Source organism: Filicampus tigris, chromosome 20 (assembly GCF_054856515.1).
Source record: "Filicampus tigris isolate MCC_2025a chromosome 20, RoL_Ftig_1.0, whole genome shotgun sequence".
Lineage (NCBI taxonomy): Eukaryota > Metazoa > Chordata > Actinopteri > Syngnathiformes > Syngnathidae > Filicampus > Filicampus tigris.
Window position 1 is genome coordinate 13613231 of NC_141236.1, and position 26770 is coordinate 13640000.

Sequence of the window (26770 nt, forward strand, 5' to 3'; positions counted from 1 at the left end):
CAAAGAACAAAATTGCCGCTTGCTAATCTTCTGATTTCACGGCTTGGCGCTCACGCCGCACGAGCTCGCACTTCCTGTCGGGCTCAAGGACGCTTTGGCGGGTCACTGGGACTTTACACGCGCGCGCTGCTGCGCGCGCACGCGCACACACGGTAGGAAGGCCACAAGCGAGCCAGACAGCTGCTTTTGTTGAATAATGTCAACCGTCCATCAATCGCACGGTAAAGGCCAGTGTCCTCTCTCCGCTGCGTGCGTGCGCGCGTGCGCGTGCGGCCATTGTTGTGGTCCGTATTCTAATGAGCTTGGCTGCTCATTTCTAATTCATGCTTGTTCTGCAGTGTGAACACGTGTGTCGCTTGAGGAGGGAGAATGCGCGCGTGGGCGGGTGGCCGAGATTTGTGCCGATAACAAAGTGTCGAGTATGATTGTTTTCTGTGTGTGTGTGCGCGCGCGCGCGCAGGTGCCGCGAGCTGCACTACGACGCCAACCTTCCTCCGACTTCCATCGTCATCACCTTTCACAACGAGGCACGCTCCACCCTGCTGCGCACCGTCAGGAGGTACGCCTTATTTATTTATTTATTTATTTATTATTTGTATTTTTTGGGCCGTAGTAAAATAAAGAGCGATTGCACATCCGCTCCTGTAGGTGGCGGGTGGCGCGCGCCATGAAGAGACGCTCTGGAAAATGTGGAACTGGGGTGAACAAAAAAAAAAAAAAAGGGCGGCGAGAGACTAAAAAACTTAAGTTCACCTTTGTTGATGTTGATTTCTTTTCAGTTTTGTTGTCTCAATTGTGAATACGAATACAATCTTGCGCGTGAGGTTAAATTATATTCGAGTCACAGCAAAGAGTTGGGAGGTATGAAATATTTTCTTCTTCCGGGGGGGGGGGGGGGGTGTAACGGAAAATAATTGAGGAGCACTGCGACGTGCTCCATTGCACGTGCGGCGTGCACATTGATGTTGATTCTGTATTGTCTGTGTGTTGGGTAGCAAAGTGAAAGCCAAATGAAGCACGCGCACACACACACACACACACACACACAAACTTGCCTGACCCTCAATCTGTGCACCATCTTTCTTTTCTCTCATTTTGATGGTATCAGCAGGTCCATGCACACACACACACACACACACTGGCCTGAGTTCAGCTCATTATAGCAGCCAGTGTGCAGGGACTGACTACTCACGGCTACCACAGAGGACAATGCGCGCGTGTGTGTGTGTGTGTGTGTGTGTGTGTGCGTGTGCGTGCGTGCTGCGTCCTCCCCTGCAGGCCTTCTTAAAGCTCCGCAGTTTTCAACCAATTAAAAGACAATCTGTCTCCTTGGGACACGCTGCTCCCTTTGCTCTGCCTCACTTTCCCATTTTGTGCGCGCGTGTGCGTTGTTGACTCGGGAGCTGCAACTCTTTTGCCGCCTTTTATTTTTAGTTGGCGAGTTTGCAGTGTCGGCGCAAACACAAACAGACTGTGAGCGAGCGAGCGAGCGAGCGAGCTAACGAGCAAACTCTGCCGTCTTGTATCTCGAAGACGTTTATTCTTGCAATCGTCACTTTTTATAGGCTTTTATTAATTTCTAGCTTTGCTGTGCCGCGTGTGAACATTTTGCATTTGCATAATTTATGAGTTGAGGCGGAGACGCAATGTTTGATTCTCTTCCACACTCGGCACCGATTCACTAATGAGCATGACTAAAAGAAAAAGGAAACACGCACATATATATGTGTGTGTGTATATATATATATATATATATATATATAATGTACGCACTCACAATTTCCCCTTTTAAAGTAGGTGAGATTAGCAAAGGAAAAGTCAACTTTCTTGAGTGGTTTGCAGTGATTTCAAATCTTTTTTTTTTTTTTTTTTTTTTTCGTGCGTCTAATCCTTTAATGTTTTAATTTAGTAATTTAGTAACGGTGGGCTGAAAGAAAACGATAAAACTTGCGTTGTCTCTTTCCATTTAACGGCATCAAGCTTCATGTTGCGGCCCTGGGGGGGGGGGGGGGGGGGTGGCCTAACGCTGGCTGGCTTTGATTCCTCGTGCACGTCGGCATTCGTTCTGCTTTAATAATAGATATGTTCTCGAAGGGGGGGGGGGGGGGGGAGGTCTCTCCTTGTCGATACTTAATCAAGCTGCAATCTGACAATTGATCGTCTCATCAGAGCTGACGGAGTGATGAGATGAGCTCGGCGGTTCCATGCTTGTCCTCCGCCAACCAAGTCCGCTTGAGGGCGCCCATTTTGTGTCGGCGGAAGGTCGCCGCTCGGCCTGCGCCCGAACGCGGCGGCCGGATCAGCCGATCTCTCCGCCACTCCGTCCGCACCGGCAGCCACTGAGCCGCATCGGCGCTTTTTAGCATCGGCTTCAGCCGGCTTCTTCTCCTCATATTCATTCCGCTAAGGTTTCACCGCGGCCGATTACGCTCGCGGTCATTTTCCCTACATCACTTGTGTTCGGATAGATGGACCTCCTTAACGTTCGACTTCCGCCGATTGCTCTCGGATTGATTCCAACATATTATATCCGCATTAGCAGCTCTTGAACTCTGTTCATTTTTATTTGAATAAGATTTGAAGCCTTATGAGCTTGGTATTGATCCAAGTCATTTCTGAAACCCCTTTTTCTCATTTTCTCAGCAAGAGATGCTAACCCCATGAATTATGTTAGAATTCCACTGTGTGGAATTGAAAGCCTCTTCATGACTTGATCACATATTTTCCAAAATTGAAACTACCGGAGAGTCCACACGCGTGGGTGGTTGTTGTTTTTCGACCCTTGCTTATTATGTATCTCTTGAACACGTGAGCCCCAGCTAATATGTTGTTCTGCATTCTAAGAGCCCAACCCACTTTTGGTGTTTATGTTTAACGCCGTATAGGTGGAATCCCGTTTCTGTTCATGTGGACGTCATTCTGACTTTTATCAGTGTTCAAATGCATCTCAGCGGGACGGGAAGCCCACTTATTATGTTCGGCCTTCCTCTTCCTGTCATCTCAGTCACACCCCCGAAGCCCCCCCCCCGCCCCCCCCCCCCCCCCCCGCCCCCCCCGCCCTCCAACTCACCCACCGGCGGCAACCAGAGCCGAGTGTAAATATTGAAAATAAAAGCCGTGCTCGGACAAAAAGACATTTTCTCATTTTGGCGTCGCGCAACTTATGAATTTTTGATGTCTCAATCTCGAGCTTTAATGAAATATTTTTTCATTCCCGGCCGACAGAAAGCCAACACACTTCCAAGGAGGGAATTTAGCCTGACATTTCCCATGTCTGCACTCAAACGGTGTGCCACGCACGCGTAACGGATTCCTAAGCTGCGTGTGTGCGTGCGCGCGCGCGCGCGTGTGACACAATGCCTTTCTCTGTCAGTGTGTTAAACAGAACTCCTGTTCATCTCATCCATGAGATCATTCTGGTGGACGACTTCAGCGACGATGGTGAGCACACGAACAAACACGCCCAAACACACACGGTGCAGCAACACACGTAAACAAGATAAGATAACAAAAGTCATATCTCCCTGCGAAGAACCTTGAGTGTTCTCACATGTGCATACACACACACACACACACACGCACACGCGCGCGCGCAGGCAGTCAGGTGAAAAGTGAAGCGTCCATTTTGCGGCCATCCATCTGCGACCGCTCGTCCCCGGAGACGAAAAGAAAGTAGAACAACTCAACTCGCGAGTTGTGCGGTCGTCCAATAAGACGAGAAAGTGAAAATCTTCTCAATAATAGATGCTGCGTACAAACAAGGACAATGATGCCGGCTGCCCGATTTTCTGTCCCGATAAAAGAAGACTCGCGTGCCAGCCGACGCGGCCCCGACCCGAAGGCTCGTCTTGTCCTTCGTTTGAATCATTCGGCGTCGAGCTGCTCTCTCCTACGCGCGCGTACGCACGCCCGCTTTGTGCCTTTCGTCTTGTTGTCTTTGTGTCGTTGCAGGCACTGACTGTCAGCTTCTCACCAAATTGCCCAAAGTCAAATGTCTGCACAACAGCAAGAGAGAAGGTATGTGTGTGTGCGTGCGTGCGTGTGTGTGTGTGCGTGTGTCATCACCATGCTCATGTGTGTGAATTAGTATTTATTACGTATGCTTGGAAAAGTGGAATACAGAGTACTTGAGATACCAGCGAACCGACTCACGGGTCTTTCTAGCCTTCGGGCAATTTTTTTGGGGGGGTGAAATCGTGATCAAAAAAAGAAACTTCAAGTTGTTCAGTGCCACTCCCAGTTGAATTGAAGACTTTAAAACTAAACCCGAAAAAGAGAAAATTATGTATTCAAAACAAGTACATTGCTTACCGGTAGTCAGCTAGCTCAATGCTAATGCTAACATATACGGTACTGGGGGATGCACACGTGACCCTTTCAGCAGTTATGAAATAAGAAAAAGGTGCAAATGTATAAGTTCGAGTGTGATTTATTTGTGTAAACAAACATAGTGCGTTGGACATAAATTGATGTTAATCGTTTTTTACGAATATGCCAATTTTGTAGTCGCGGACTGCAACAATCGTAATTGTAATTGAATTTGGATTAATTGCACAGCCCTAGCGATGGTGCGTTTAGACAGTCCATATAAGAGTAGTCCCAGCCATTTTCTTTATCCTCTGTGAGGAGCTGAGACGAGCTTGGACGTCGACATGATGTTTATGTACGTTTTATTGAGTCTAATATGGCAGAGTGCTGTTTTTATCATACTGTTGTACAAAAGTGGCTGAAAAAGTCATTTTTTTAAATAATGAATAATGAGGCATTTCTTGACTTTAAACTAGCTTTTGGACTTTTTCCAGCGGGGAGGGGGGGTGTTGTGGAATCGTGGGGGTACGCCACCTGTGCGGGGGACCGTGCGTTGGGGTGTCCAACATGTCTTTGCGCCGCGTTGTCACGCTGGGAAATCCACTTTCACGCTCTCCAAAATAGAATGCCAATGATGGCCAAATGCAAAATGAACGTGACAGCGACACAATGTGCGGATTAAACCCACACGAGCCTCTCACCGTTTACGCTCGCCGCACTGCTGCAAAACCGGCGCGGCAGGAAAAGCGTCATCTTTTTTTTGTCATTAGTCCAGGAGCGACTCGACTTACGAGGCCTCGCTCGACTGATTTAGTCTTTCTTTTTATTCGCTTTTGTGAGTCCAAACTTGAGATACGAGCACTAAATGGGGGCTGTGAACTCAACTCAACGCACTTAGCTCAATGCTAACACAAATTAGCGTCTATGTTTCAGTGCGTTCGCCCTTCAGATGCTTATTGAATTAACACTCCATCTAGTGGCCAAACGGTGCAAGGACATCATCTTGACAGCTTTTATTGTTCCATGTCAAAGACAAAGACGACATCATCGGCGTTTAATCGGCAAAACTCTGTCCGAAGTGATTATTTAGAAAATACGACGAATGGCTACTTTGGATGAAATACGATATTTTGCTGAGCTTTTAGTCCTCGTTAAAATGCACATGACAGCAGTTTGTCTTTTTCGGACACAAACCCGCTCACAGAACACATTTTCAGAAGAGTTTTCCAACGGGACCTCCCATGAGCACTTTGCTGCGGTCGTCCTTCTCCTTCCTTCTTCACCTTGGTTGTCGACGCGAAGGCGAAGGCGAAGGCGAAGGCGCCCTACACGCCGCCGCTGACCACTTTCATTGCATCGCACGCGCGCACGCGCGCACGGCCAATTTATCCGTTCGGCTCGTTAACACTTTATGACTTCAGGTCTTCTTTCTTGATTGTCTTTTCAACGGCCATAAATACACACTTAAGCCAATACTGCAGGCCGCGCACACACACGCACGCACACAAGCTGTTGTAAAGAAACACCTTCGTGTACAAAGTCGCCCATTCTTCATTGCTTCTGTGTGTGTGTGCTCGCGCGCGCGCAGCCAACCAGAAAATAAAGCCTTATTGAGGATGAAATGGGATTTTAAATTGGCTGAGTCTCAGCCCGACGGCACCGCGTGAAACTTCTGACAGTGTCACTGACACACATGCGCGCGCACACGCACCCAGTTACATGTCAGTGAATATTGATCAGAGCATTTAGTTCAAACAGAATAGAACACGGGCTTGCCTAACAAGCTCATTTACACCCCCCCCCCCCACACACGCGCACGCGCGGGCGGGCGGGATGCTGACTCACTTCCTGTCTAGTGTGGCGCGCTGGCCTTGTTAAAAGGTTGCATCCCCGTGCGAGCGAGCTCTCCCGAGAAGACTCGGAAACCGAGAAAGAAAATCCGATAGTCCCTGAGGAATTGTAGTTTTGTTGCGCAATACTCTGTGGTTGTTACTTTTATCTTGCACGTCACATACTCTATGTATTAAAAAAAAAAAAAAAAAAAAAACTCAAACCAAGCATTTTAGAGATAATGAAAAGTGATATCGAACGAGCAGTTGAATGGAATTACAAAAGGAAGGAAGATGTGATTGTGGGTGTGCCTAATTGTCAGGTCTGATCCGGTCGCGGGTTGGCGGCGCCGATGCGGCGAGCGCCAAGGTGCTGGCCTTCCTGGACAGCCACTGCGAGGTCAACAAGGACTGGCTGCCGCCGCTCCTCCACAGGATCCAGCAGGTCTTGCCCGGCTCGCTCTCCTCGGCGCAAACGCCCCCTTTTTCTTCTTTGCCACTTGCTTCCTTTTCCCGGGCTTCTTTTTCTCCTCTTCCCGTTGTTTCGTCCCAACGGTCTTCATTTCTTTCGCTCTTTCTGGTCTCCTTTTATTCGCCCTCCAATTTTTGCCGATGTCAATGACCTTTCCACCCTTAGACACGCGTCCCCCCTCACCTCCTCCCGCATCCGAGCGTGCGTCATCCATATTCATTCTCGGCGTGTGAGATGAAAGTCATCCATCAGACGGCGTTGGCGCGCCTGCACTTTGGATCGACATTGAAATGTTTGTGTTATTGACGGAGGTGACTTGAATGCCGTAAAGGCCAAACGGCGGGGGGGGGGAACTCGCAGCCCGAGAGACGTCGTCCTGGCTTGAATTAGGACAAAAGTAACAGAAGCAGGCGTGGAGGGTTTTTTTCCTTCTTTTTTTTTCCCCTGCATAGCGACACAGGCGACGTCCTCGGCGCGCCCCCGGCGGCTAATGGCCCGCGACCGTCCCACCTGCCGGCTAATATTATTGGCGGTGCTTTGACCGCGCTAATGGTGGCACGCTCCGCCATTAACGGCGCCGACCGCAGCCGGCTTCTCATCCCCGCGAAGAGCCGACGGGACGGCGGCGCCGCTTTGGAGCCGCTCCACGTCCTCTTTTAACGGCCACCGGGGATCTCGTTTAAAGGTTAACGGGGGCGCTAGTGAGCCGGAAAGTGGCCAAGGTTTGACAGGACTTTCTTTTATCGGATGCCAAAGCGGGCAAGTCAAGCTGCTTTGAGCTCCGGTTAATATGAACTTTTTTTTTTTCAACCCTATTATTTGCTGCATGCCCAAATTTCACCGAATTAAACCTGCAAGTCAAGCCAGCCCTTTTCCTGCATTCATGTCTGTCCGCGTTTTGCCTTTTGGACGTTTGTTCTTCTCTCAGGACCCGACCAGGGTGGTCAGCCCCGTCATTGACATCATCAACATGGACACGTTCGCCTACGTGGCCGCCTCTGCTGACCTACGAGGGGGTACGTCGGCACCGCGGCAAACCTCCTTGCCGGTCTTCATCCGACCCACGGCAAAGACTTTAGACTTTCCCAAGGTCTCATCTCAAAAGACCCGAACCCTTGAAAACCAAGGCCGTAACCGTAAAGACGACAGATCCGACCTTGGCTTCTCTCCAAAATGTGAATCCTCATTTCCACCTCATCTCCAAGACTGACCGCGTAGACCTCAAACTTGACCACAAATCTCAAAGACTTCAAACCTGACCTAGGCTTGATCTGAAAAGGGTTTAAACCTAACCCAGGACTAATCCCAAAGTGTCAAAAACCTGGCCTAGGCTTAACCTCAAAGACACAGAACCTGACCAAGGCTCATTTCCCAAGACCTTGGCCCAATCATAAGGACTTCAGACCTGACCTCCAAGTACTAAGGCCTCAAAGCGTTCACACCTGACCAGGACTAATCTCAAAGATTTCAAAACTAACCCAGGCTTCAGATAGAAACCCGAAAGCCGGAAGTAGGACGAATCTCAAAATCAAGGACTGAACTCACGTTTATTTTTCCCTTCTCTTCAGGTTTTGATTGGAGCCTTCATTTCAAGTGGGAGGGCCTCTCACCCGAGGAGCGGGATGGCCGCACCGACCCCACCCTGCCAATCAAGTACCACACACACACGCACACACGCACACGCGTGCGCTCAACAAGTAAGAGGCCGCTGACGATGTTGCCACTCGACAGGACGCCCATCATCGCCGGCGGCCTCTTTGTGATGGACAGCTCGTGGTTCGAGCACCTGGGCAAGTACGACACGGCCATGGACATCTGGGGCGGCGAGAACTTCGGTGAGTCGCTCGGCCGGATGCCGAGCGGCGCGCGCGCTCCGAGCGCTGACTTGTGCGCGTGCGCTTGCAGAGATCTCCTTCCGGGTGTGGCAGTGTGGCGGAAGCTTGGAGATCGTTCCCTGCAGCCGCGTGGGTCACGTGTTCCGCAAGAAACACCCCTACGTCTTCCCGGAGGGCAGCGCCAACACCTACATCAAGTACGTCAACAAAGCGGTTCGCCTCAAAGCTTTCGTCGCTGGGAGTCCGCGAACAGGAATCGCGATCGGCTCGATCGACGTGGCGCAAATATGAGCGCGTCACGTCGAGGGCGTCTCCGGCGAAGAAAAGGACGGGCCGTGTCAAGGACGGGGCGTCGCCGTGGCAACAAAGGCGGACGCGCAGATGCCGTCCGCCTCTGCTGAACCGGAGCGAAAAGCGAGTTTGCAGATTAGCGCGGTGCACTTCCTCGCCCGAGCGGATCTTATGTGAGAACACGAGAATGGCCGCGTGACAGAGTGCGCGCGCGCGCGTGTGTTTTAGGAACACGCGGCGCACGGCCGAGGTTTGGATGGACGACTTCCGCCTCTTCTACTACTCGGCTCGGCCGGCGGCTCGAGGAAAATCGTACGGAGAGTAAGCACGCTCTTTGCAGGCGCCACAGCTGCTTCATTTGCGTTTGAACGAAAAAAAGGAATCGGCCGCGTTTGCGCATTGCGACGCCGGCCGTGATGTTTTGTGTCACTTTTTCGGCGGGCAGCATCGGCGGCCGCCTGGAGCTGAGACGCAAGCTCAAGTGCAAACCCTTCAAGTGGTACCTGGAGCACGTCTACCCGCAACTCAAGTGAGTAACTCTCTTTGCCTCCACTACTTTCTGCTCTCTTCTCGTCTTTCGACTTCCCCTACGGGCGCCGGTACTTTTGTCCCAACTTTCTTTCACTTTTCATTTCTTCAATTTCGAGCCCCTTTCGAACAACGTTTTAAGCGTAATTCACACATTCGGCCACTAGATTGAGCGACAAACACTCCATTTTGCGCCCAGTTCTGTGCGCGCGCACGCTCACGCTTGACTCGTTCACTTGCGGCTTTTTGGACACGTTTTCACTGACCTTTCAAGGCCCGCGGAATGCGTAACAATACAAGTGACGATAGAAGCACCGAAAGCAATGGAGTAGCCTCGACTCGCCAGGAAAAAAAAAAAAGTTGGTTTCTACCTCATTCCGTTCTTTAGTGAACAGCGGCATGAGTCGTTATTAGGGGGGGAAAAAGGCCCGTTACTGAGCCAAAAGAAGAGCAAAACGAGCATTTTGTGAACAGAAATGTGACTTTGATGCAAATGCTTTTGTGACAAACAACCAAAATAAGACTTTCAAAGGCCAGATAATCTGAGCGTCTTTTTTACATGCCGCCCGCCATTCACTCCAGAAACATCCACTAATGCGTTAGAGGTGGACACACACACACACACACACAGATTGCATGGTGTTAATCCCCCGAATGGAATGAAGAGTGCGATTCTCGGGGGAGCCCCCCGTCCGCCCTCCCCCCCTCTCCACCTTTGAGGCGTTATTAAGTGGAAGCCAGATAGCAGATTGAATTAACGACTTCCTCCAATTGATCAGCCGGGAAAGTTGCTCAAGCGTTAAGCCTCGAGAGTCCGCCGGCGTCCTTTTCAAACACTCCATCTTGATGGACTTGAGGAGCGTCTGCTCCTTTTTCTCGTCCTCGTTAAGATCACGCGGCCAAGTCGAGCCGGCGGGTGGAAAAATGAGAAAGAAACGCTGTTGCTTCGCCCGCCTCGGGCCGAACCTGTCGCCTTTTGCCCGTCAGGGTTCCCGACGACTCGGACCGGCAGTCGGGCCCGATCCGACAGCGACACAACTGCTTGGAGTCTCGCCGCGTGGACGGCCAGGAGACGCCCGTCCTCATGTTGGCGCCGTGCGGGGACACGGACGGCGGCCGCCCGCGCAACCAGGTCCAACACTCGGCCAAAACTGCACTCATGTATTTCATTGCTTCGGATACGTTTCGTACGACTAAAAACTCATCTTTGCTCCGGTTTTTCCACCCACAACTGAGCATGACCACCTCAAATTAGGAAAGAAAAATAGAATAACATTCTCCTTTTTCATTTATTTTTGGTTTCTGTATTTCATTTTATTTTTTTTATAGATGGAGGATTTCAAAATGGCCGCCCCCAGAGATGGCTCAAAACGAATGCATTTTGCTGCTTAATTTATATTCCACAAACGCAAAATGAATCAGAATGCCATGTTTCAACTAGTGGGCCTGCTGGGAACATATTCTTGAAAAAAAGATGTTTGGGTTGACTTCCGCTTTACGAAAATGAAAAATTGCAGGCCAGCAGAATACATTTTATCTTGTTTTTTTTTTCTTTAAAGTAAATCATACATAGTCTAGATTTTCAAATGGGTTAATGTGATCCACCCCATGTTTAATAATGGAAGCATGTAATGCTCTGTCGCATCATACAAAGCCAACCTTTTTTTCGTTCATATTAAAGAAGTTATTATAAAAAAAAAAGAAGAAGATTGAATTCGACCCGCAGTACAACAGCGATGTTAAAAGAAGTATCGGTCTTTTTGATTATATATTCCATCAGCTCCAAAATGATTAGGATGCTACGCCCGCTTTGGAAAAAGTAGCAAAGCTAAGAAAAAAATTTAAAAAATAAATAAAAAATCAAATGAAAACAAACACAATCTTGTCTGCTTGCATCAAGACCAGGACAGGAAATGTCAACAAACAAGTGTTCAAACCTGCTTTTTGCTCAAACAAAGCAGAATGAAAAGTTTCATGGCGGCAATGGAAAGGTCGTCCGCGGTGCTTTCGTGACGTCTCCGTTAAGACGACGTGTCACTCGTTAGCCGTCAGATGAAGCGCTCTGAAGACTAGCAAATTTGTTTCCCAACATCCAACATCCAAACGCAAGGCGGCCTCGCGCGTCAGGCGTCCGTTTACGTGCCCGATCTGGCGAACTTGCTCGCAAGTGTCAAAAGCAGACGTGAGGCGGCTGAGGTGTGCCCGCTTTTTTGCGCAGGAGTGGATCTACACTGCGGGCCAGCAGATCCGACAGCAACGCGACGCCGACCGCAAATGCGTGTCGGTCACCGCCACCTTCCCGGCCTCGCAGATTCTGCTGCTGCCCTGCCGGGCGGACGACGCCAAGCAGGTACGCACCTGCGCACTTTCCTCTCATTGGCCGACACCCACGGCACTCCCCGCGGGCCAGGCCCCGCCTTTAAAAGCCACACACGTGGAATGTGGCCACCCCGAGTGGACAAAAATAATACCTGCAGGTCAATTGGGATTAGGCAGAAAGTTTTCTAATACAAGTCAACAATTAAAATAAATATCTTTCACTCTCATTCTTTCTCTCTCTCACTTGCTCTCACTCTTTTTTTCCCCTCTCTGGTTCTCACGCACGTTTGCTCGCTTTCTCACTTGCACTCTCGTTCTCAGGCTCTCTCGCTATCTTTTGTGCTGTCTCGCTTGCTCTCTCGCTCTCTATTGTTGTCTCACATGCTCTCTCTCTCACGCTCTCATGCCCTCGCCTGCTCACGCAAGATTACGGCTCTCTCGCTCACACATTCTCTCTTGCTCTCCATCACTATCTCACCGCTCTCTCTCATTTCTGCTCTCTCGCCCTTGCACGCTCATTTTCTTGCTCTCATATTTTTTCTGTTCTCTCACTCTCTCTCTCTTGCATCCTTGCTCTGACACACACACACACACACACAGACCCCAACACTTGTCATTCTCCGACCAGTGGGCACCTTGACAACGTCCCCGAAGCCCCTGCAGCGGAAAGCAACCTGACAAGTCATAAATCAACTGAGAGGGATGGGAGGGGTGGGTGGCATTTATGTGAGAGTGTGGGGGGGGGTACAGAAGAACAAGCAGGAAGGGGGAGTCACTCCTGTCAAGCGGGAGGGAGGCGACTAAAAGTCGTCAGCAACACCTCAGCAACTGTTTAGCGTGTGTGTGTTTGTGTGTGTGTGTGCGTGTGTGTGAGATCTCGCGTTTTCATCCGCACACCTCATTTGTTGTTTTGTGTCACTGCTGCTATTTTGCAGAATTTGGGGACTATTTAAGCCAAGTGCACTCCAGTATTTTAATGTTGGATGTTATCGTGGTACTTGGAGATTCAAATCTTTGTCATCATTTGGAAATCTTCATAAGTTGTCCGTGGCCCAGGCTTGCCCGTCTGACTCGGCCCATCCAGGAATCGGATTTGAACCTGTTGTGTGTGTGCGCGTCCCTCAGCGCTGGCAGAAGTCGGGCACCCACCTGGAGCACGTGGCGTCTCGCTTCTGCCTGGACTCGGCCATGGCGCTGGACGGGCTGGACTCGTCTCGCATGCTGGTCATCGGCCCGTGCGAGCCGGGCGCCTCCACGCAGCGCTGGGACGTGCCCTTCTCCTGACCCCCGATGAGCGCGGGGGCCGCCCAGCTGCAAAACCTCAAGACTGTGATGGAAAACGGGCCTTGGCTGGGATAACGCGGTCCCTGGGCTGTTATATATTCGAGCTTATTTCAGAAAAAAACATATCATCATCCAACAACAGAGAAAACCAATTTGATCAAAATGGAGTGCGTGCCATATACAGTCATACGTCTCTTATTGACTCATTTGAAAAGATTTGGGTTTTTTTACCGCCGTCACCACGGAATCCTGCGCAGCCCTAATATGGACACAAGTGTAATGTATATATGCATATATTGTATGAGTGTTCTGTTTATTGGCGAATGGCACTTTGTGTCATGAGTCGATATAGAAGCGGGCAGTTTACCGTCCTTTGGCCAGCTGGTTGAGTCAAGTCGCATTGTTACCACGGCGATCAGTCCTTTGGTGCGATGGTCAGGGTCACCACCTCACGCGACACGGTAGAACACATTTTTTTCTTCCCTCGTTAAACTATCATTGAATATTAAGAATCGATTTTGGGGGGGAAAAAATGTCTTGTCTTTTACAATTTTTGATCCCAACAACATAGAAAAATGTCCCTGAACCTAAAAAGTTTGATAACCACTTTTTCGGAGCTTTTCTACCTTCAAGGTACTTAACACGGTTTTTTTTCCCCCCACATTCACCAACTGATGGCACGGCATCGGGAGCAACTGAGGTTTTCGTAGTTTGCTCGAGGACACCCCCAACGTTGTGCTTCGGAGGGGACCACCTGAGCCTTGACGCTCTGTGGACAAAAGGCACCAAGTGCCCCTTAAAACTCTTCTATATTGTATTTATTGTTTATTGGTTACACCCAACGGACACGTGAGGTCCACTTGCACAAGCTCATCACACTTGCACAAAGCACACGTCAGCTTGTTATCTATCAACTGCGCATCTCAGCATGACACAAAATGTCAAGGAAGTGTTTATTTTTCATTCACAATCTCAAGCATGTTTTTTTTCTTCAAAATGTCAAGTATGTTCCCTTTCAAATGGAGAGCGTGTGACGTTTTAGTTGACTACTTTTTGCCGCAGGATGACAACGCCACCTTGTGGTACCAAAGCTTGACGGCGACTCACCTGCTTAGAGTCACAAGACTCACACATACATAAACAACTACAATATGGGCAATGTGGCCTTAAATTATTAATTTGTTCACCCCCAAAAAAAAACAATTGATTTTGATTTCTACCAAATGCTAATCAATTTATTCAGAGCTGCTTTTGCTTTGTTGACCCCAAGGTAAAGCGGCACAAAGTGTGCTCGTCGCCTTGGATGATGTCTTATTTGCGTATCAATAAAGTGTTCTAACGACTAAGTCATCGATAGTGGAATATTATTTTAGCAACGAACGCACAATACTAACCCTAAGAACGATGATAGAAGATGCTGGTGATACGCCGCAACTAAAGAGGAGCCAGTCGGACACGTTGTGGTCAAGCAGGCTGGACTGCATTCCGGTCTTGTTACGACAACACGTCAAGTCCCAACATCGAACATTAGAAACCTACCGTGGATATGAAACATGTACACACCCCTGTTCAAATGACTAGTTTTTGTGAGGTAGCAAAGTGACATCAAGATTAATCACATCTAAACGTTTTCACCATTATTGTGACCAAAAAGAAAACAAACCTCAAACAGCTGACCTTTATTTGAGGTTCATCAGAGGCACTTTGAATGTTGACAGGCAGGTGCTGACTCTAAATGTTGTGTTATTTTAACATAAGCATAGTTGCCACTTTATTGGGCCCACACTTCAGTAGCACTCGGTGCAAAAAAAAAAAATCAAAATATCAGACAACTCGAACCTCCGTCAAGGCCAAACAAGCCTAAACATCACGTGTTCCACTTCAGTCCTGTAGGGGGCAGTAATGATCATTAAAAAAGCAGGAGCCAGTGAGACTTACAGCAAGCTTTTCTTCAACAGGTGAGTCACTGCCCCACGTTTCAATCAATTTTTATTCAGCAGATATCTTACTAGGACGTTTTGTTTTTTATTTATAAAATTGTAAACATGAGTTGAGTTTGTGTGTGTGTGACTAGGAAGGGTCTTTGTTGGTGGCTTTGGCGTCAACGATGTCCTGGAAGGCCCTGGTGGCTGACTTGGTCTCCACGTTTTTGGGCTTGGTGGGAATCTGTGGACATGGAAGTGGAGGAAGGACATGTCAACTTTCTTTTTTTTATCAAATTGGGCTCTTTGCATGTCACCTCAGTCTACAGTCCAGAGCTATGGAAATATTGTGTGTCACTTTTTGTGTTGATGCTGTGTTTGCGTAGGCTTTCGTATTCATCAGAGCTGGGCGCTCTGTCTATCCGTCACTGACGGATGCCCGTTTTGCTGACAATCGACCAATGACGGGAAAGAATTAAAAATAGACGGACAAAGCATGGACAAAAGGCCCTTTATTTAATCCGCCATTCGTCTATATAGTCCGTCATTAGTCTATTTTTTGCTTCGAGGGAGGAAAATAGTGAGTTGGCGTTGCTTGGGGGACGGATTTGAGTGAGGGACCAGGCTGTGAACAGGTTTCCGAAGCGCTGTGAGTAATTATTTCTGTTTGAATATTGTATGGAGCTATTGCTACTTTGCAACTTCTTCTCTGCAATGTGTATGTAACGTTACCTTAGCTTATCTTTTGTATGCTGCCCATCTATTTAGTTTAGCGAAAGCCTACCCGTAGTGGTGGGCGATATGGCAAAAATATCATATCATGATTGTTAAAAAAAATAAAATCACGATCATGATTTTATCATGATTCTTTTTACATGGTTATTTTTCAGACTAATTTGCACATTTTTGACCATTTTCCTCACGTTAAACATAAAACATTTAAAATATATATAAAACCTTAAAAGAAAAAAAAATTTAAGCCAGCTATAAGCTTTCTGAACAGGTTTTAATTTGAATAGTGCCAATCTTTATGAAAATGTGCAGTGAATGTAAACATAAAAGGTAACATAACGTAAAACATAAAAACACAGCTCGTAATGCGGGTCTAGTACCCTCGTTTTCCACCGTTTCAATGGGAACCCTATCTTAAGCAAGGTAATAAGTCACTGCCTCGGTTACTTCTTTACACCGCTTTCCTGTTTTTTCATATGGAGTGCCTTTGTTCAATGACTGTGTTACCATGGGTCGTGTTAGCTTTCAGCTAGCGGCTGCCTCTGGCTACCATGTCTGATCTCCGTTTGCTTTGGCTGTCGGCGTAATATTTTAGGTGCCGTCTCTGTCTCTGCAAGTGATTAAACAGGTTTGTCGTGTTGCCATCTGACGTCCGAACCGAGTCCCTGCAAACTTTGCAAATAACCGGTTGGCGCTTTCTTCTCCGAGGAAAAGCCAAAACAAATCAACACTGTGAATGTGGAGTTTCTTTACGGGTCCAACTGTGCTTCGTGGTGACTCTCCGCTATAGCTTCCCGCTATACAAACAAACAGGGAGGCGGGGAGTGACACGTACGGTGCACTGTGCGTGCTGTGATTGGTTGGTCGGGTATGCATCAGCGGCTTTGAGCTAAACTATAGAATGCTCCCTCTAGACGAAGAAACGATCTTTCGGCCTTATGAGATCGTCAACACGTTCTTAACGAGCTAATATGGTGACATCGCCCACCCCTAGCTACCCGTCAAGTACCTGGTTGCAGACGGCTTTCCCGTATCGCACAAAGGTGGCGAAGTGCTCGCAGTTAAGCCAGAAGAGATTGTAGGTGAGCTCCTCGTCTTCCAGGGCGTCTCGCCGCCGCCTCATCTCCTCGGGCGAGGACGGCGTGAAAGCGTGGCGGTTGTTGCTGATCAGGATGTGCACGCCGCTGGGCACGTTGACCTCGCCCAGCGGCACCCGGCGGATGCGGGTGGCGCCCAGGAGCAGGTCGCCGCAGAGGGGGAACACACTTTGGAGCGAGGTGCGGATGTTGCTCATGAGCTGGCCCTCGTCTGCGCAACGCACAGGAAGTTTGCAAACAGTTGCAAAAAAACGCATTGAAATTCTTCCCGGGTGTCTTAATACAATTTGAACTCTTTTTTTGGAGTTATCGATCATTTTTGAACCATGGATCCACCCCTTGCCTGCCACCAGTGAATATTTCCGTCAAGTTTTTCAATGGGTAGGCGCGGAAGAGGGTTCCAGCCAGCTTGTCTGTGAAATCGAAACTTCGACATACTGTACGGTCATGCTGCAGATGAAGAAACGCCACAAAATTAAAATACGTATCGTGGCTGGAGTATTTTGATGAACGCGTTGCACAGACGTGTTATTAAGACACCTGGGAAATCCTTTGATTTGTGAAAGGAAAAAGAAAAAAAAGTTCTCTCCTCACTTGCCACAGCAAAGTGGATCACATGACCGTCGTCGTCGTACACGCCCCAGTGCGAGTAGCCGATGGGGTACGAGAACTCGATCAGGTCTCCGAATTTGGCCGATGACGCGATCTCCTCGATCTGGGCCCGTGACAGGTCATTGTGATGATTATTATTGTGACGGTGACTGTCGAATGATAATTCCACGCGACTGTGTTCAGCAGCAGCAACAACAACAACGGAAATAGAAGGTAAAAGACGCATGTGACACACCTCAAGCGGTGTTCAAGCAGGTTGCACTGCATTACTACACAGGTGGGAAAACGACTGTATGTGCGAGTCACAAACGAGTCTGGCGTCCTTCAAGCAAGTTGCACGTCAAGCACATCGAGTCATCAAAACGTTCAGCGGGTTGAATCTAGCCGGCTCTATTGACTATCTCAAGGTTACGTTTTTATTTTCCAGAGTCATTGTTCTGTCATGTTTGACACCAGCTGAGAAAACAGAGAAGAAGGGTTCCATTCAGGGTTGTTTGGAACTAAATCAATAAACAGAACTAGTTTGCCTTCAAGCCTATTGGAAAGTGCAGTGCAGTTAATCATTACTTTTGAAGTCAAATAAGCACTATAGGTCACATTGACTCAACACAAAGATGTAACTCCTTGGGTATACATTGCTGTATAGTGTATTCTATTCAAGTCAAAGGTTGAATGGAGCCAAATGGACTCTTGTTGTTTGTCCAACTGGTTTTTTTTCTTGTTTTGGAAAAGCATTCAAAGATGACTCAGGTAACGATGCTCTTTAGCATCGGGAATCTTTAGCATCCTAAAAATCGGAGGTTTCAATTGAAGTCTGTTGTCCACGCCACCACTTTTGTCTGCTCTGTCTGGAAAGTTCAATTGATCCTTTTTATTGAAATCATCTCCAATATGAATTTTCTGAATTCATAGCAGCTCAATTGTAATCGTTCAGGGTGAACAGTGTGGTTTAATTTCGAGGGCCGTAACATGCGTTTGTAGCTGTCAGGCTAAATATTCTTTCTGTTCTCGTGACAAGGTTAAAAAAAAACAAGACAATTATCCGGTGCGGTTTTAAGAGTGGATCTTTCTACAGGGACTACGTCCCTGGTTGTGATATTACATAATTATATGCCACTGTTATTCTTACCTGAAGATGAACCTAAGATAAGTGTTTTTCACAGGACAGCGACGATATGAAGCTTTGGTTTTTGTGTATTTCATAGTTTGCACCCCAGAAACTAGTGTTATTATTATTCTTAACCTTTTGCGCTGTAGCAAGTCAGTTATTACTTGACGTGGTCTCAGTTCAGCAAAAGATAAGTATTTAAGATTATTGTTAAAAATGTCAAAATATATATAAACATGTAAGTTATTTAGCGAAATCCAAAATATCTGTTCTCCTTACCTGCGCCTCCAAGTCCATGCTGGACTCCCCTGAAAGCTTGCCTTGCGGTTGACTTGCGCGTACGTTGGTGTGAAAAGGGTGTGTGCTTGTGTGTATTTGCAGGGTGTATGCAAGTGTGCAGTTCAGGTTTGGACACTTTGACGCATGCAAGCAAGCAACTTGAAAGAGGACAAGACAATGACAAGAACAGTTCAAGCGCAAAAGCAGACTCCACTTTTTAGTGTGAATTGATTGTATCAAATGTTTATTCGTTTAGAAATTTATTTTTGCTCCCAGGTTCAAGCTAATCGATTTTTAATAAGGGTCTTCTAAGTTAATTAAGTGGGTATTTTAAGTTAAAGCAACACTGTGTCATATGTCAGTTTTTGTGGATTATGGCGGCGCCATGTGGACAAAAGCGGTAGTGTTTTGACAAAAATCAACCACATTTCCCATGCGTGCCAGCGCGTAGTGTCGTGAAATCCTGAGCCGTCCTTATAGCGAAAGGAAGAAGTGAGTATGCCATAAAGCAGTTCAGGACATTTGTATTTTTTTGTGTGGCAGGGTTGATCCCATCCCCCTCAAAGTTGCTTTGTGCCAGTAAAAATAATACAGACCCCCTCAGGGCGTAAAGTGTCCCCCTCAACCACTGTACGTGTAAGTGAATGTTTCATCAAAAGAGTTGTGAAAAAATGTTATTCAGGTCGATTTCTTGCCCAGTGCTGCTTTAATACAGACAGGGATTGCGCTACACCGGGGCTAATAGTATTTTATTTGATATAGTAAAATATGTCTATGAATTATTTTCTCAGCCCTCCTATGTACCGGTCAAGCCCCAAATCCCGGAGTCGTGCCTGAATACAAATAAAACAATTGAGAGACTAATCATAATCAAAAGTAGAACCAAATTCGATACGTGTCCTTGTTACGTCATTGTGAGTCGTCATAACTAATTTGCATAAAGGCAGATAAAATTACATCGAAATAAATAACAATCTTGTACTGAAGTGAGGAGGTCGCCACAGCGACAGCCGGTCAAGGTCCACCGACGGAGGCGACACGGACCCCCTCGCCAAAAGCGAGCCTTCAATCGTGCTGCTATGCAGCATGTGAACACGTCGCGACAGCAAAGCTGACATGTTTGCATGCAACGGTGACCTGCTCGCTTGCTGTTAGCTGGCAGACCCACGCCCACGTAAGTCACAACTTCGTTCTTTTAAGACATGTTTTTTTCATCCACATGTATACAAGATTCAAATATGCAAAATCAATCATAACGTACATTGCCAATTCGTGACACGATATAAAAAAAATAACTCATTTGTTTCCAGTCCGGACGCTATTTCCGGTACACCGACAACTTTGTAGTTCATTTACGGGCCTTTTACACGAATCCCAAAATGTGTTAACTGAACACAAAACTACGTTTTCCACTCGACCTGAAGGAAGAGTCGACTTCCGGTGCTGCGTTCAAGAGCTATCGGTTAAATGCCTCTGTCAATTGTATCCCAAATGTAACTTGAGCTGTGTAGACCAAAGAATTTAATTGAGTTCACAGTAACTATTCATCCGTTTATTAAATGGAAATATTAAAACTACTCGTCCATTTTTTATGCACACATTTCAACAGAAAGCTCTGAAATGTGTTTTTTTCCCGAAGTCATAAACACATCAGTGGATTCTGACGCCTAATTTTGACGTAATCATGACGTCTAATGTCAAAGACGCTGTTCATTTTTCCAACCGGTTTAAACATTTCTTATACCCACTATAAATACTCAGTAGTTATTATTGAATTTGCCATTTTGTTAACCGATTATGTCTCCTTCACTGAACGTGAAACGTGAGTAGCTAAAAGACCAAACGAAACTATAAATGCGATTGGTGTTACACTTAGAGTAGCGATCAATCAATTTCAGGTTGAACTTTTTTCTTCGCTGTGTAATTGTGTGTCTGTGTTTTTTTTAAACAACTTCTCGGGCATGTCTGATCTCAGATGGAGACTCGATCGCATTGTTCCAGATGAATTTGTGTTTGTAGCTAGCTTGCTTGCTTGTTTGCATTTGTGGAAAGATTGTATTTTTCCACGCAGTAACAATGAATTGATGTTGTTCATCTTCTGCTTCTTGCGTCCAGCCGCGTCATGTTTCTTGGCCACCTGAGCAGCGTTGCTACCGGCCTCGTTCCTCACCATCTGGCCGTCTGCCGGTTGGCCCTCGTCTGCTTCACAAACGCTCTTCCCTGGAGGATAAGACCTCGCCGGGTGTCCACCTCCACTGGCCTCATGATGGACCACGAGCCTCCTTCCAAACGCAGGAGGAGCGCAGGGGAGAAGAGAAGGCTCAAGGATGGAGATGCAAGCACAGGAGGAGGAGGCGGCGGCAGGTGGGACTCTCGCTCGAGCGACACCAGCGAAAACAGTAAAGTTTTGAGTGGAGATCTTAAGAGCAAACACATGGCAAGGACTCCTAGGGACAAAGACGGAGGTGTGCACACGCCGTCACAGCGCAAATCCAAGCCTCGCGGCGAAAATGAGGAGACGCTCGGTACCTCCTCCGAGGAAGCTGTTCGGGAACCTCCTCCGCCGGGAACCCAATCAGATGACGGTCAAGCTCCTATGAAAGGTGAGCGCGTGGAGCACACGCTCCGTTCCCAAAATTGCCATCTTTGCGGAATAAAAAAAATAAATAAATAAATTAAAAAAAAGATGCAATGAGCGCTTCAAAGACCTTGAAACCAATTTCAAATGTGTGCCTTGCCCCGATTGAAGGTTGGGAGCCGCTGCTGCCCAGACGCTGGGAGGCGTTGCCGGGCTGGGGCGCGGCGAGGGCGCCACGCGGGCGCCGCAAGGCGTTTGACTTGTCGGTGATGTCGTACAACATCCTGTCGCAGGAGCTGCTGCGGGCCAACGCTTACTTGTACCCGCACTGCCCGCCCGCTGCCCTGCGCTGGCCCCACCGGCTGCGCAACCTGCTGGCCGAGCTGCGCCACTACGACGCCGACGTGAGGCCGCCACGCTGCGCCGAGGTGACCTCGGTAAAGTCGGTCACCTTTGACCTCTGTGCGCTCGTGCCCTCAGGTGCTGTGCCTTCAGGAGGTTCAAGAGGACCATTTTGAAAATCAAATCAAGCCCGCGCTACACGCACAAGGTAGTTTTGCATTGGCCACGAGTTTTCATTCAGCAAAAGCAAACTCAAAAGGAACAAAAATGAGTCTTTTATAGATTTGGGAGGAGATTAGTTGTATTTAGAGGGGGAAAAAAGCATTTTCCAAAAACACATTTGTTTATAGTCCAGTACTTTTTATTGATTGAAAAGAGATAGCCCTTTTCTAAGTGAAAGAAGTACAGTATTAAAAAAAAAAAAGTGACTTATTCAGTTTATTTTCTAATAGAAATGAAGGATATTTCTTAAAAGACTTTGTCAAAACCCAGATTATTTTACAGGAAAAAAATACTTTAGTTCCTCCCTAAAATATTTTCCGCCCTCAGAAATATAGAATATATATAAAAAAATCATTGTTGTTATTGTACTTGAGTTGTGATTTTTTTGCGCTGTGCTTGTGTTTTGAGGTTACGAGTGCGTGTACAAGAAGCGCACGGGCAAGAAACCGGACGGTTGCGCCGTGGCCTTCAAGACCTCGCGCCTGTCCCTGCTCGAGTTCAATCCAATCGAGTTCTTGCGGCCGGGCGATGCCCTCCTGGACCGCGACAACGTGGGCTTAGTGGTCCTGCTGCGGCCGACGGACGCCGACGTGGACGACGGAGACGCCGTGTGCGTGGCCAACACGCACCTGCTGTACAACCCGCGGCGGGGCGACGTCAAGCTGGCCCAGCTGGCCATCCTATTGGCCGAGATCGGCCGCTTGGCTCGCCTCCCGGACGGCGCAGCCTGCCCGGTGCTTCTGTGCGGGGACTTCAACTCCACGCCGTGTAGTCCGCTCTTTGCCTTCCTCACCAACGGACGACTCGACTACCGTCACCTTCCCATCGCCACGGTGCCGACAAACTCCATTGAAAATTTCCCCACTGTGGGATCAATAAAGGCATTCTTATCACATAATCATAAGAGTCCAAATCAAATACAGTATTAGGAAAAAAGTATTCGAAAATGTGACTTATTTAATTTTCAATACTAATTGTGTGTACGCGCAGGTGTCCGGTCAGGAGTACGGCTCTCGAGGCCAGCGGTTGTTGGAGAGCCCCATCTGGTCTCCCTCTTTGGGCATCAATCAGCGGTGCCAGTACGAGAGCACCTGCGCCTCCGCCGCGTCCTCGCCCTCCTCCGCTGCAGCCGCCGGTCGGTTGGCCTGAAAACCTCAACCGCACGCTCACCAAACCACTCAAAACCGTCTTGTCGTTTGCACGCAGTTGAACGAGAAATCTCCCAGTTGACCGTGGAAGAAGTCGCCCGACAAGCGGCTGCCCGACAAGCGGCCGCCCGACCGCCGGTGGCCGACAAAGATTTGAAAAGGTTTCAATGCTTTGGTCATTCATTCCTTGTTGTTTTTTTTTTTTTTTTTGAATAAGCCTTATCCCCCCAAAATGAAGAAATGTATGACAAATGTGCCGTCAGTATAGAAATACCTTTTAAGAATTCCATATATTAGAGAACTGTGTTTATTTTTTTCACCTTTGAGTGTGTCCAAGAGCTTTTGGAGCCTTCACAGAAAGCGCGCTCAAATACATGCGCACGCGCATGGACCAAGACACTAATTTTCAGTCACAAAAAATCTCGTCAAGAGTCGGCTGACCCAAAAGTTCATCTTCAAGTTTGATATTTTCTGCCCCCCCCCCCCCCCCCCCACCGATGTTCTATACTTCCCATCAAAAAGTAGTATATAAAAAAAACAAGACATTTTGAAAAAGTTATACATTTCCGGAAACACAATCCACAAAAAAATGCTCTAATGAAACTATTGAAAGAAAACAGGACAAATATACATGAGTAAATTGTATATTTTCTTGAAAAAAAAAACAAAAAATGTATTCAGCAGAATAGCAGTATATTTTAAGTGGTACATTCCCCTCCCTAAAAACAAGCCCCCCCCCCCCCCCCCCCCCCCAGAAACCCAAAGCGCAATGAACAACTCAAACAAGTTTTGTGTGCGCGTGCTTGCAGTTGGCGTCTGGAGCACGGCGTGCCGCTGCGCTCGTGCTACCCGCCTTGCCTGGCGCCGGACGGGCGAGCCGCCGTCACCACGTGCCACTCGCGCTGCGCCATGATGGTGGACTACATCCTGTACACGCCTTGCGGTACGTGCGCCCGCTTGCAAGTGTGACACATGGACACGAATTGATTCATGCTTGTCTTTGTTTCCCTGCGCACAGGGTCACTTCCCGGCAGGCGGGGCCTCCAGCTGCTGGGCAGGTTGTCGTTGGTGGGCCAGCCTGAGTTGGAGGAAGCGGACGGCCTGCCCAACGCGCGGCACTCGTCAGACCACCTCCCGCTGCTGGCTCGCTTCCGGTGGTTGGTCGGCGAGCGCTCGTGACGCTGGCGCGACAACAAAGGACTTGCTGAAGACTTTTTTAACAATGAGACTTGAGGCCAATCGATTTTTTTCACTGCATGATGATGTTTCTTATCAGGATGCTACAAAAAGAAGATGTTTTTGGAGGACATTTTCCCACATCCGCATTTATTTGTGAAACAAGGTTTCAAACAACAAAAACAACATACGGCAAGAGTCATGAAATCAATGTTTTGACATTGTTCCATGTTTAGATGTCAATGTCTATATTTGAACAAAGGCAGTCATTGAGTATGTCATTCCCCAACAAGCTTACTCATCCATAACGGTGCATTTATTTTTTAGCTGCTTTCAGCTGTATGTTTCATTTCTAATTATTTTTCTAGGTTTAATTAATCACAGTTTTATTATTTAGCAGGATTGTATTTTTCGCCAGGTTTTGATTTTTGTATGTATTTTTTTAAATATATAATTCTTTTCGCGGTATTTGATTGTCACTTTATTTATAAGGAATGATTTTAAAAATACGTATTTAGCTTAGATTCTTTAAATGCACGTTTTCTTTGTCTTAACTTTTTTAAGACATTTTGGCTACTTTAACTACTTCAGATTTTTTTTTTTAAAGTGTTGTATGTTTTTTAGTCTGTTAGCAGTTAGCCATTTATTTATTATTATTTAAATGCTGGGTTTTTAAATTTTTCTTATCATTTTTCTTTGTGTACCTTAACATCGAATAATAAGGAGAGTGTCCCAGAGAGTGCTAGATGGAAACACCAACCTTGACATAGTATAGTAAAAGTCTAATAAAAGTTTAATTTTCCATTTGTCTACTTCTAAAATGAAAATATAATGTAGCATGAGACACAAATGGAAAAACGGCTGGTCGATTTGTTTTTTTTCCAGAAGTTGTCAGCGACAGCGTTTCTCATATTGACCACAAGACGGCGACAGCCTGAAGACGATGGCGTGAAAATCAAATTAAACCTTAGTAGAAGTAAACTAATGGTGACAAACATTCACCCCTGGTGATAACGTCAATAAAAAAAAATCTTCGAAGCAAGCAGGTTTGGTTGCCTCCATTCTTTAGGTTTAGTTACCCCCATTCTTTTTTAGGTTTGGTGGACTCTTGGTGCCATGGTAGAAAGGTTGGAGTGTAATGTTCTTGTCTGGATCCAGTGCAGCCTTTTCTTGCGAGGATGGCATTTGAAAGCTGGAGTGTGCAACGTCAGTTTTCAGGGTGGACTGAATCATATTGATCAACACACCAATGCATCCCCATGCATTTTGCATGGTGGCGTTGGAGCGGCATGGTCCGAGACGCACCAGGAACTGTTGGACGATGGTAATGACTATTATGCTTTGCTCGGGTACAAAATGAAGTGAGCGGCACACAGCTAAGTTTATGGTATGTGTTTTGCAGGTTGGAGGAAGAAAAGAACCAATAAAGTCAATGAGACAAAGAAAAGGAAACTTTATTTTTGGCTGACGGTTCCAAAGTAATGGTGGCTGTTCACGTGCTTGTTGATCAAGGTGGAGGAGCTGGATGAAAGATTCCAAAACGAATGGCAACTAAAGTAAGAATGGGGGGAAAAAAGTTATTTTTCCAACCTGTAACAGTTGAACCTAACTTCTGGGTTATATTGCAAGCCATCCACCAGACTAGGGTAATAAAACCAAATGAATGAAAATGTGAAGAGGTGGCTTGGGACACAAAGACTGGACAGAGGTAACAAAGCACATGGCCATTTAATATACAAAGGGAACATATGTGATTTTAATGGTGGATTTTATTTAGTAATTTTAATTGTATTTTTTTGCAGGATTCAGATGAAACTAGAAGAGTAGCAATTGTCCCAAAAGACAGAAACTTGGTTTGACAGCATGCCTCCCTGCAGGTTTGGGTGTTGCAGGCACAGACCACCTTAGGGCTCCACAGCTTTGTTTGGATGCCTCAACAATGGAGTTTAGGAAGATAGTTCAGCTTTACTCGGTGGTTACCTTTTATTCCTTGCTGCCGGACCCTTACTTGGCCCACCTCTCCCTTGCCTTCCTGCCAACCTCCATCATGGCCCTTGCCTTGCCAGGAATGTGATAAACAAGTCGGATGCTCAGTCGTTGAGGGCTCAACGCCCTTTCTGACTAGAACAGCACATGACTTGAGGCCACAAATTCACCCAAATAAACACTTGGAGATTTGACTCTTTCCACTTGGCGCCGCATCCAATCGGATGTCTCCATAAGACTGAAACACAGAAAAAAAAAAACATCATTTCAAGGTTACAACTAGAATGGAAACTCCCTCCCTAAAATGCCAGTGCTACTCGCATTCGCGAAATCTATACATGGGTGCTCATGTTCCATTCATCATCTATTGACACGCGGCGTAAACGCACTCGTACTGCATGTACGCCCCCTTTAAGAGACGTGGGCTGTGTCACCCGCCCGTGTCCAAGTACCCTCAAGCAGGGGGAGGACAGTGTTAGATGGGCCATTCTGATAGGAGAACCAAGGAAAAGAGCGTAAGGAAGGAGAATAGGGATTTCCGCCGTGCTTTCCTCCTCCTCCTCCTCCTCCTCCTCCTCCTCCTCTTTTTGGGGGCGCACACATTTTGCGCATTCGGTGCCACAGAAAAGCGCCGCACAATTGGAAGGAATTATCCGGAGCGCATATGGAGCGTTAATTTGGGCCCACAAAAAGGGAAATTGC

The 26770-nt window shown here is 47.3% G+C and overlaps 4 protein-coding genes and 1 long non-coding RNA gene across 26 annotated transcripts in view; 3 read left to right on the plus strand and 2 right to left on the minus strand.

Moving 5' to 3' along the window:
• galnt14 (UDP-N-acetyl-alpha-D-galactosamine:polypeptide N-acetylgalactosaminyltransferase 14 (GalNAc-T14)) overlaps window positions 1-14212 on the plus strand; it is a 34893-nt gene extending 20681 nt beyond the window's left edge. The window contains exons 3-15 of one of the 4 annotated variants that reach the window (XM_086018270.1): window positions 461-559; window positions 3374-3441; window positions 3952-4017; window positions 6461-6582; window positions 7538-7625; window positions 8178-8262; window positions 8341-8403; window positions 8515-8641; window positions 8964-9056; window positions 9181-9264; window positions 10251-10395; window positions 11482-11613; window positions 12708-14212. In XM_086018270.1, coding sequence (XP_085874396.1) covers window positions 461-559; window positions 3374-3441; window positions 3952-4017; window positions 6461-6582; window positions 7538-7625; window positions 8178-8262; window positions 8341-8403; window positions 8515-8641; window positions 8964-9056; window positions 9181-9264; window positions 10251-10395; window positions 11482-11613; window positions 12708-13129 — 1594 coding nt within the window. In that variant the 3' untranslated portion in view covers window positions 13130-14212. The other 3 variants (XM_086018271.1, XM_086018272.1, XM_086018273.1) reach the window with 3 other exon arrangements.
• A 318-nt stretch (window positions 14213-14530) lies between these two features.
• On the minus strand, window positions 14531-18752 carry LOC147128527 (phospholipase A and acyltransferase 2-like). Of its 2 annotated transcripts, none has more exons than XM_086018280.1 (4): window positions 18617-18752; window positions 17212-17332; window positions 16530-16828; window positions 14531-15032 (listed from the first exon to the last, which is right to left on the minus strand). In XM_086018280.1, the coding sequence occupies exons 1-4, from the start codon at window positions 18632-18634 to the stop codon at window positions 14937-14939; spliced, it is 534 nt and encodes a 177-aa protein (XP_085874406.1). In that variant the 5' UTR covers window positions 18635-18752; the 3' UTR covers window positions 14531-14936. The 2 variants fall into 2 exon arrangements, with proteins under 2 accessions (XP_085874406.1, XP_085874405.1); XM_086018279.1 differs by lacking the exon at window positions 18617-18752 and adding an exon at window positions 17465-18606 and having other exon boundaries at window positions 17212-17378.
• Window positions 15372-24884, plus strand: angel2 (angel homolog 2 (Drosophila)). 4 transcript variants are annotated; one of them, XM_086018277.1, is made up of 10 exons: window positions 15388-15437; window positions 19604-19790; window positions 20732-21219; window positions 21366-21598; window positions 21675-21744; window positions 22167-22591; window positions 22749-22893; window positions 22965-23067; window positions 23716-23849; window positions 23925-24884. In XM_086018277.1, exons 3-10 carry the CDS (start codon window positions 20739-20741, stop codon window positions 24083-24085), a joined length of 1752 nt encoding a protein of 583 aa, XP_085874403.1. In that variant the 5' UTR covers window positions 15388-15437; window positions 19604-19790; window positions 20732-20738; the 3' UTR covers window positions 24086-24884. The 4 variants fall into 4 exon arrangements, with proteins under 4 accessions (XP_085874404.1, XP_085874403.1, XP_085874402.1 ...); XM_086018276.1 differs by lacking the exons at window positions 15388-15437; window positions 19604-19790 and adding an exon at window positions 20311-20438 and having other exon boundaries at window positions 20732-20980; window positions 21059-21219; XM_086018278.1 differs by lacking the exon at window positions 19604-19790 and having other exon boundaries at window positions 15372-15437.
• A 637-nt stretch (window positions 24885-25521) lies between these two features.
• LOC147128529 (uncharacterized) overlaps window positions 25522-26770 on the minus strand; it is a 12943-nt gene continuing 11694 nt past the window's right edge. The window contains exons 3-4 of the long non-coding RNA XR_015084006.1: window positions 26063-26306; window positions 25522-25633 (exon numbers count right to left, since the gene is read on the minus strand). This is a non-coding gene — a long non-coding RNA (uncharacterized LOC147128529). The remainder of the gene's footprint in view (window positions 25634-26062; window positions 26307-26770) is intronic.
• Window positions 26540-26770, plus strand: part of LOC147128530 (clathrin coat assembly protein AP180) — a 24300-nt gene continuing 24069 nt past the window's right edge. For 6 of the 15 annotated variants that reach the window (XM_086019452.1, XM_086019456.1, XM_086019453.1 and 3 more), the window contains exon 1: window positions 26545-26770. This exon is cut by the window's right edge and continues 403 nt beyond it. The gene's annotated coding sequence lies outside the window, so the exon portion shown is untranslated. The other 9 variants (XM_086019458.1, XM_086019457.1, XM_086019462.1 and 6 more) reach the window with 4 other exon arrangements.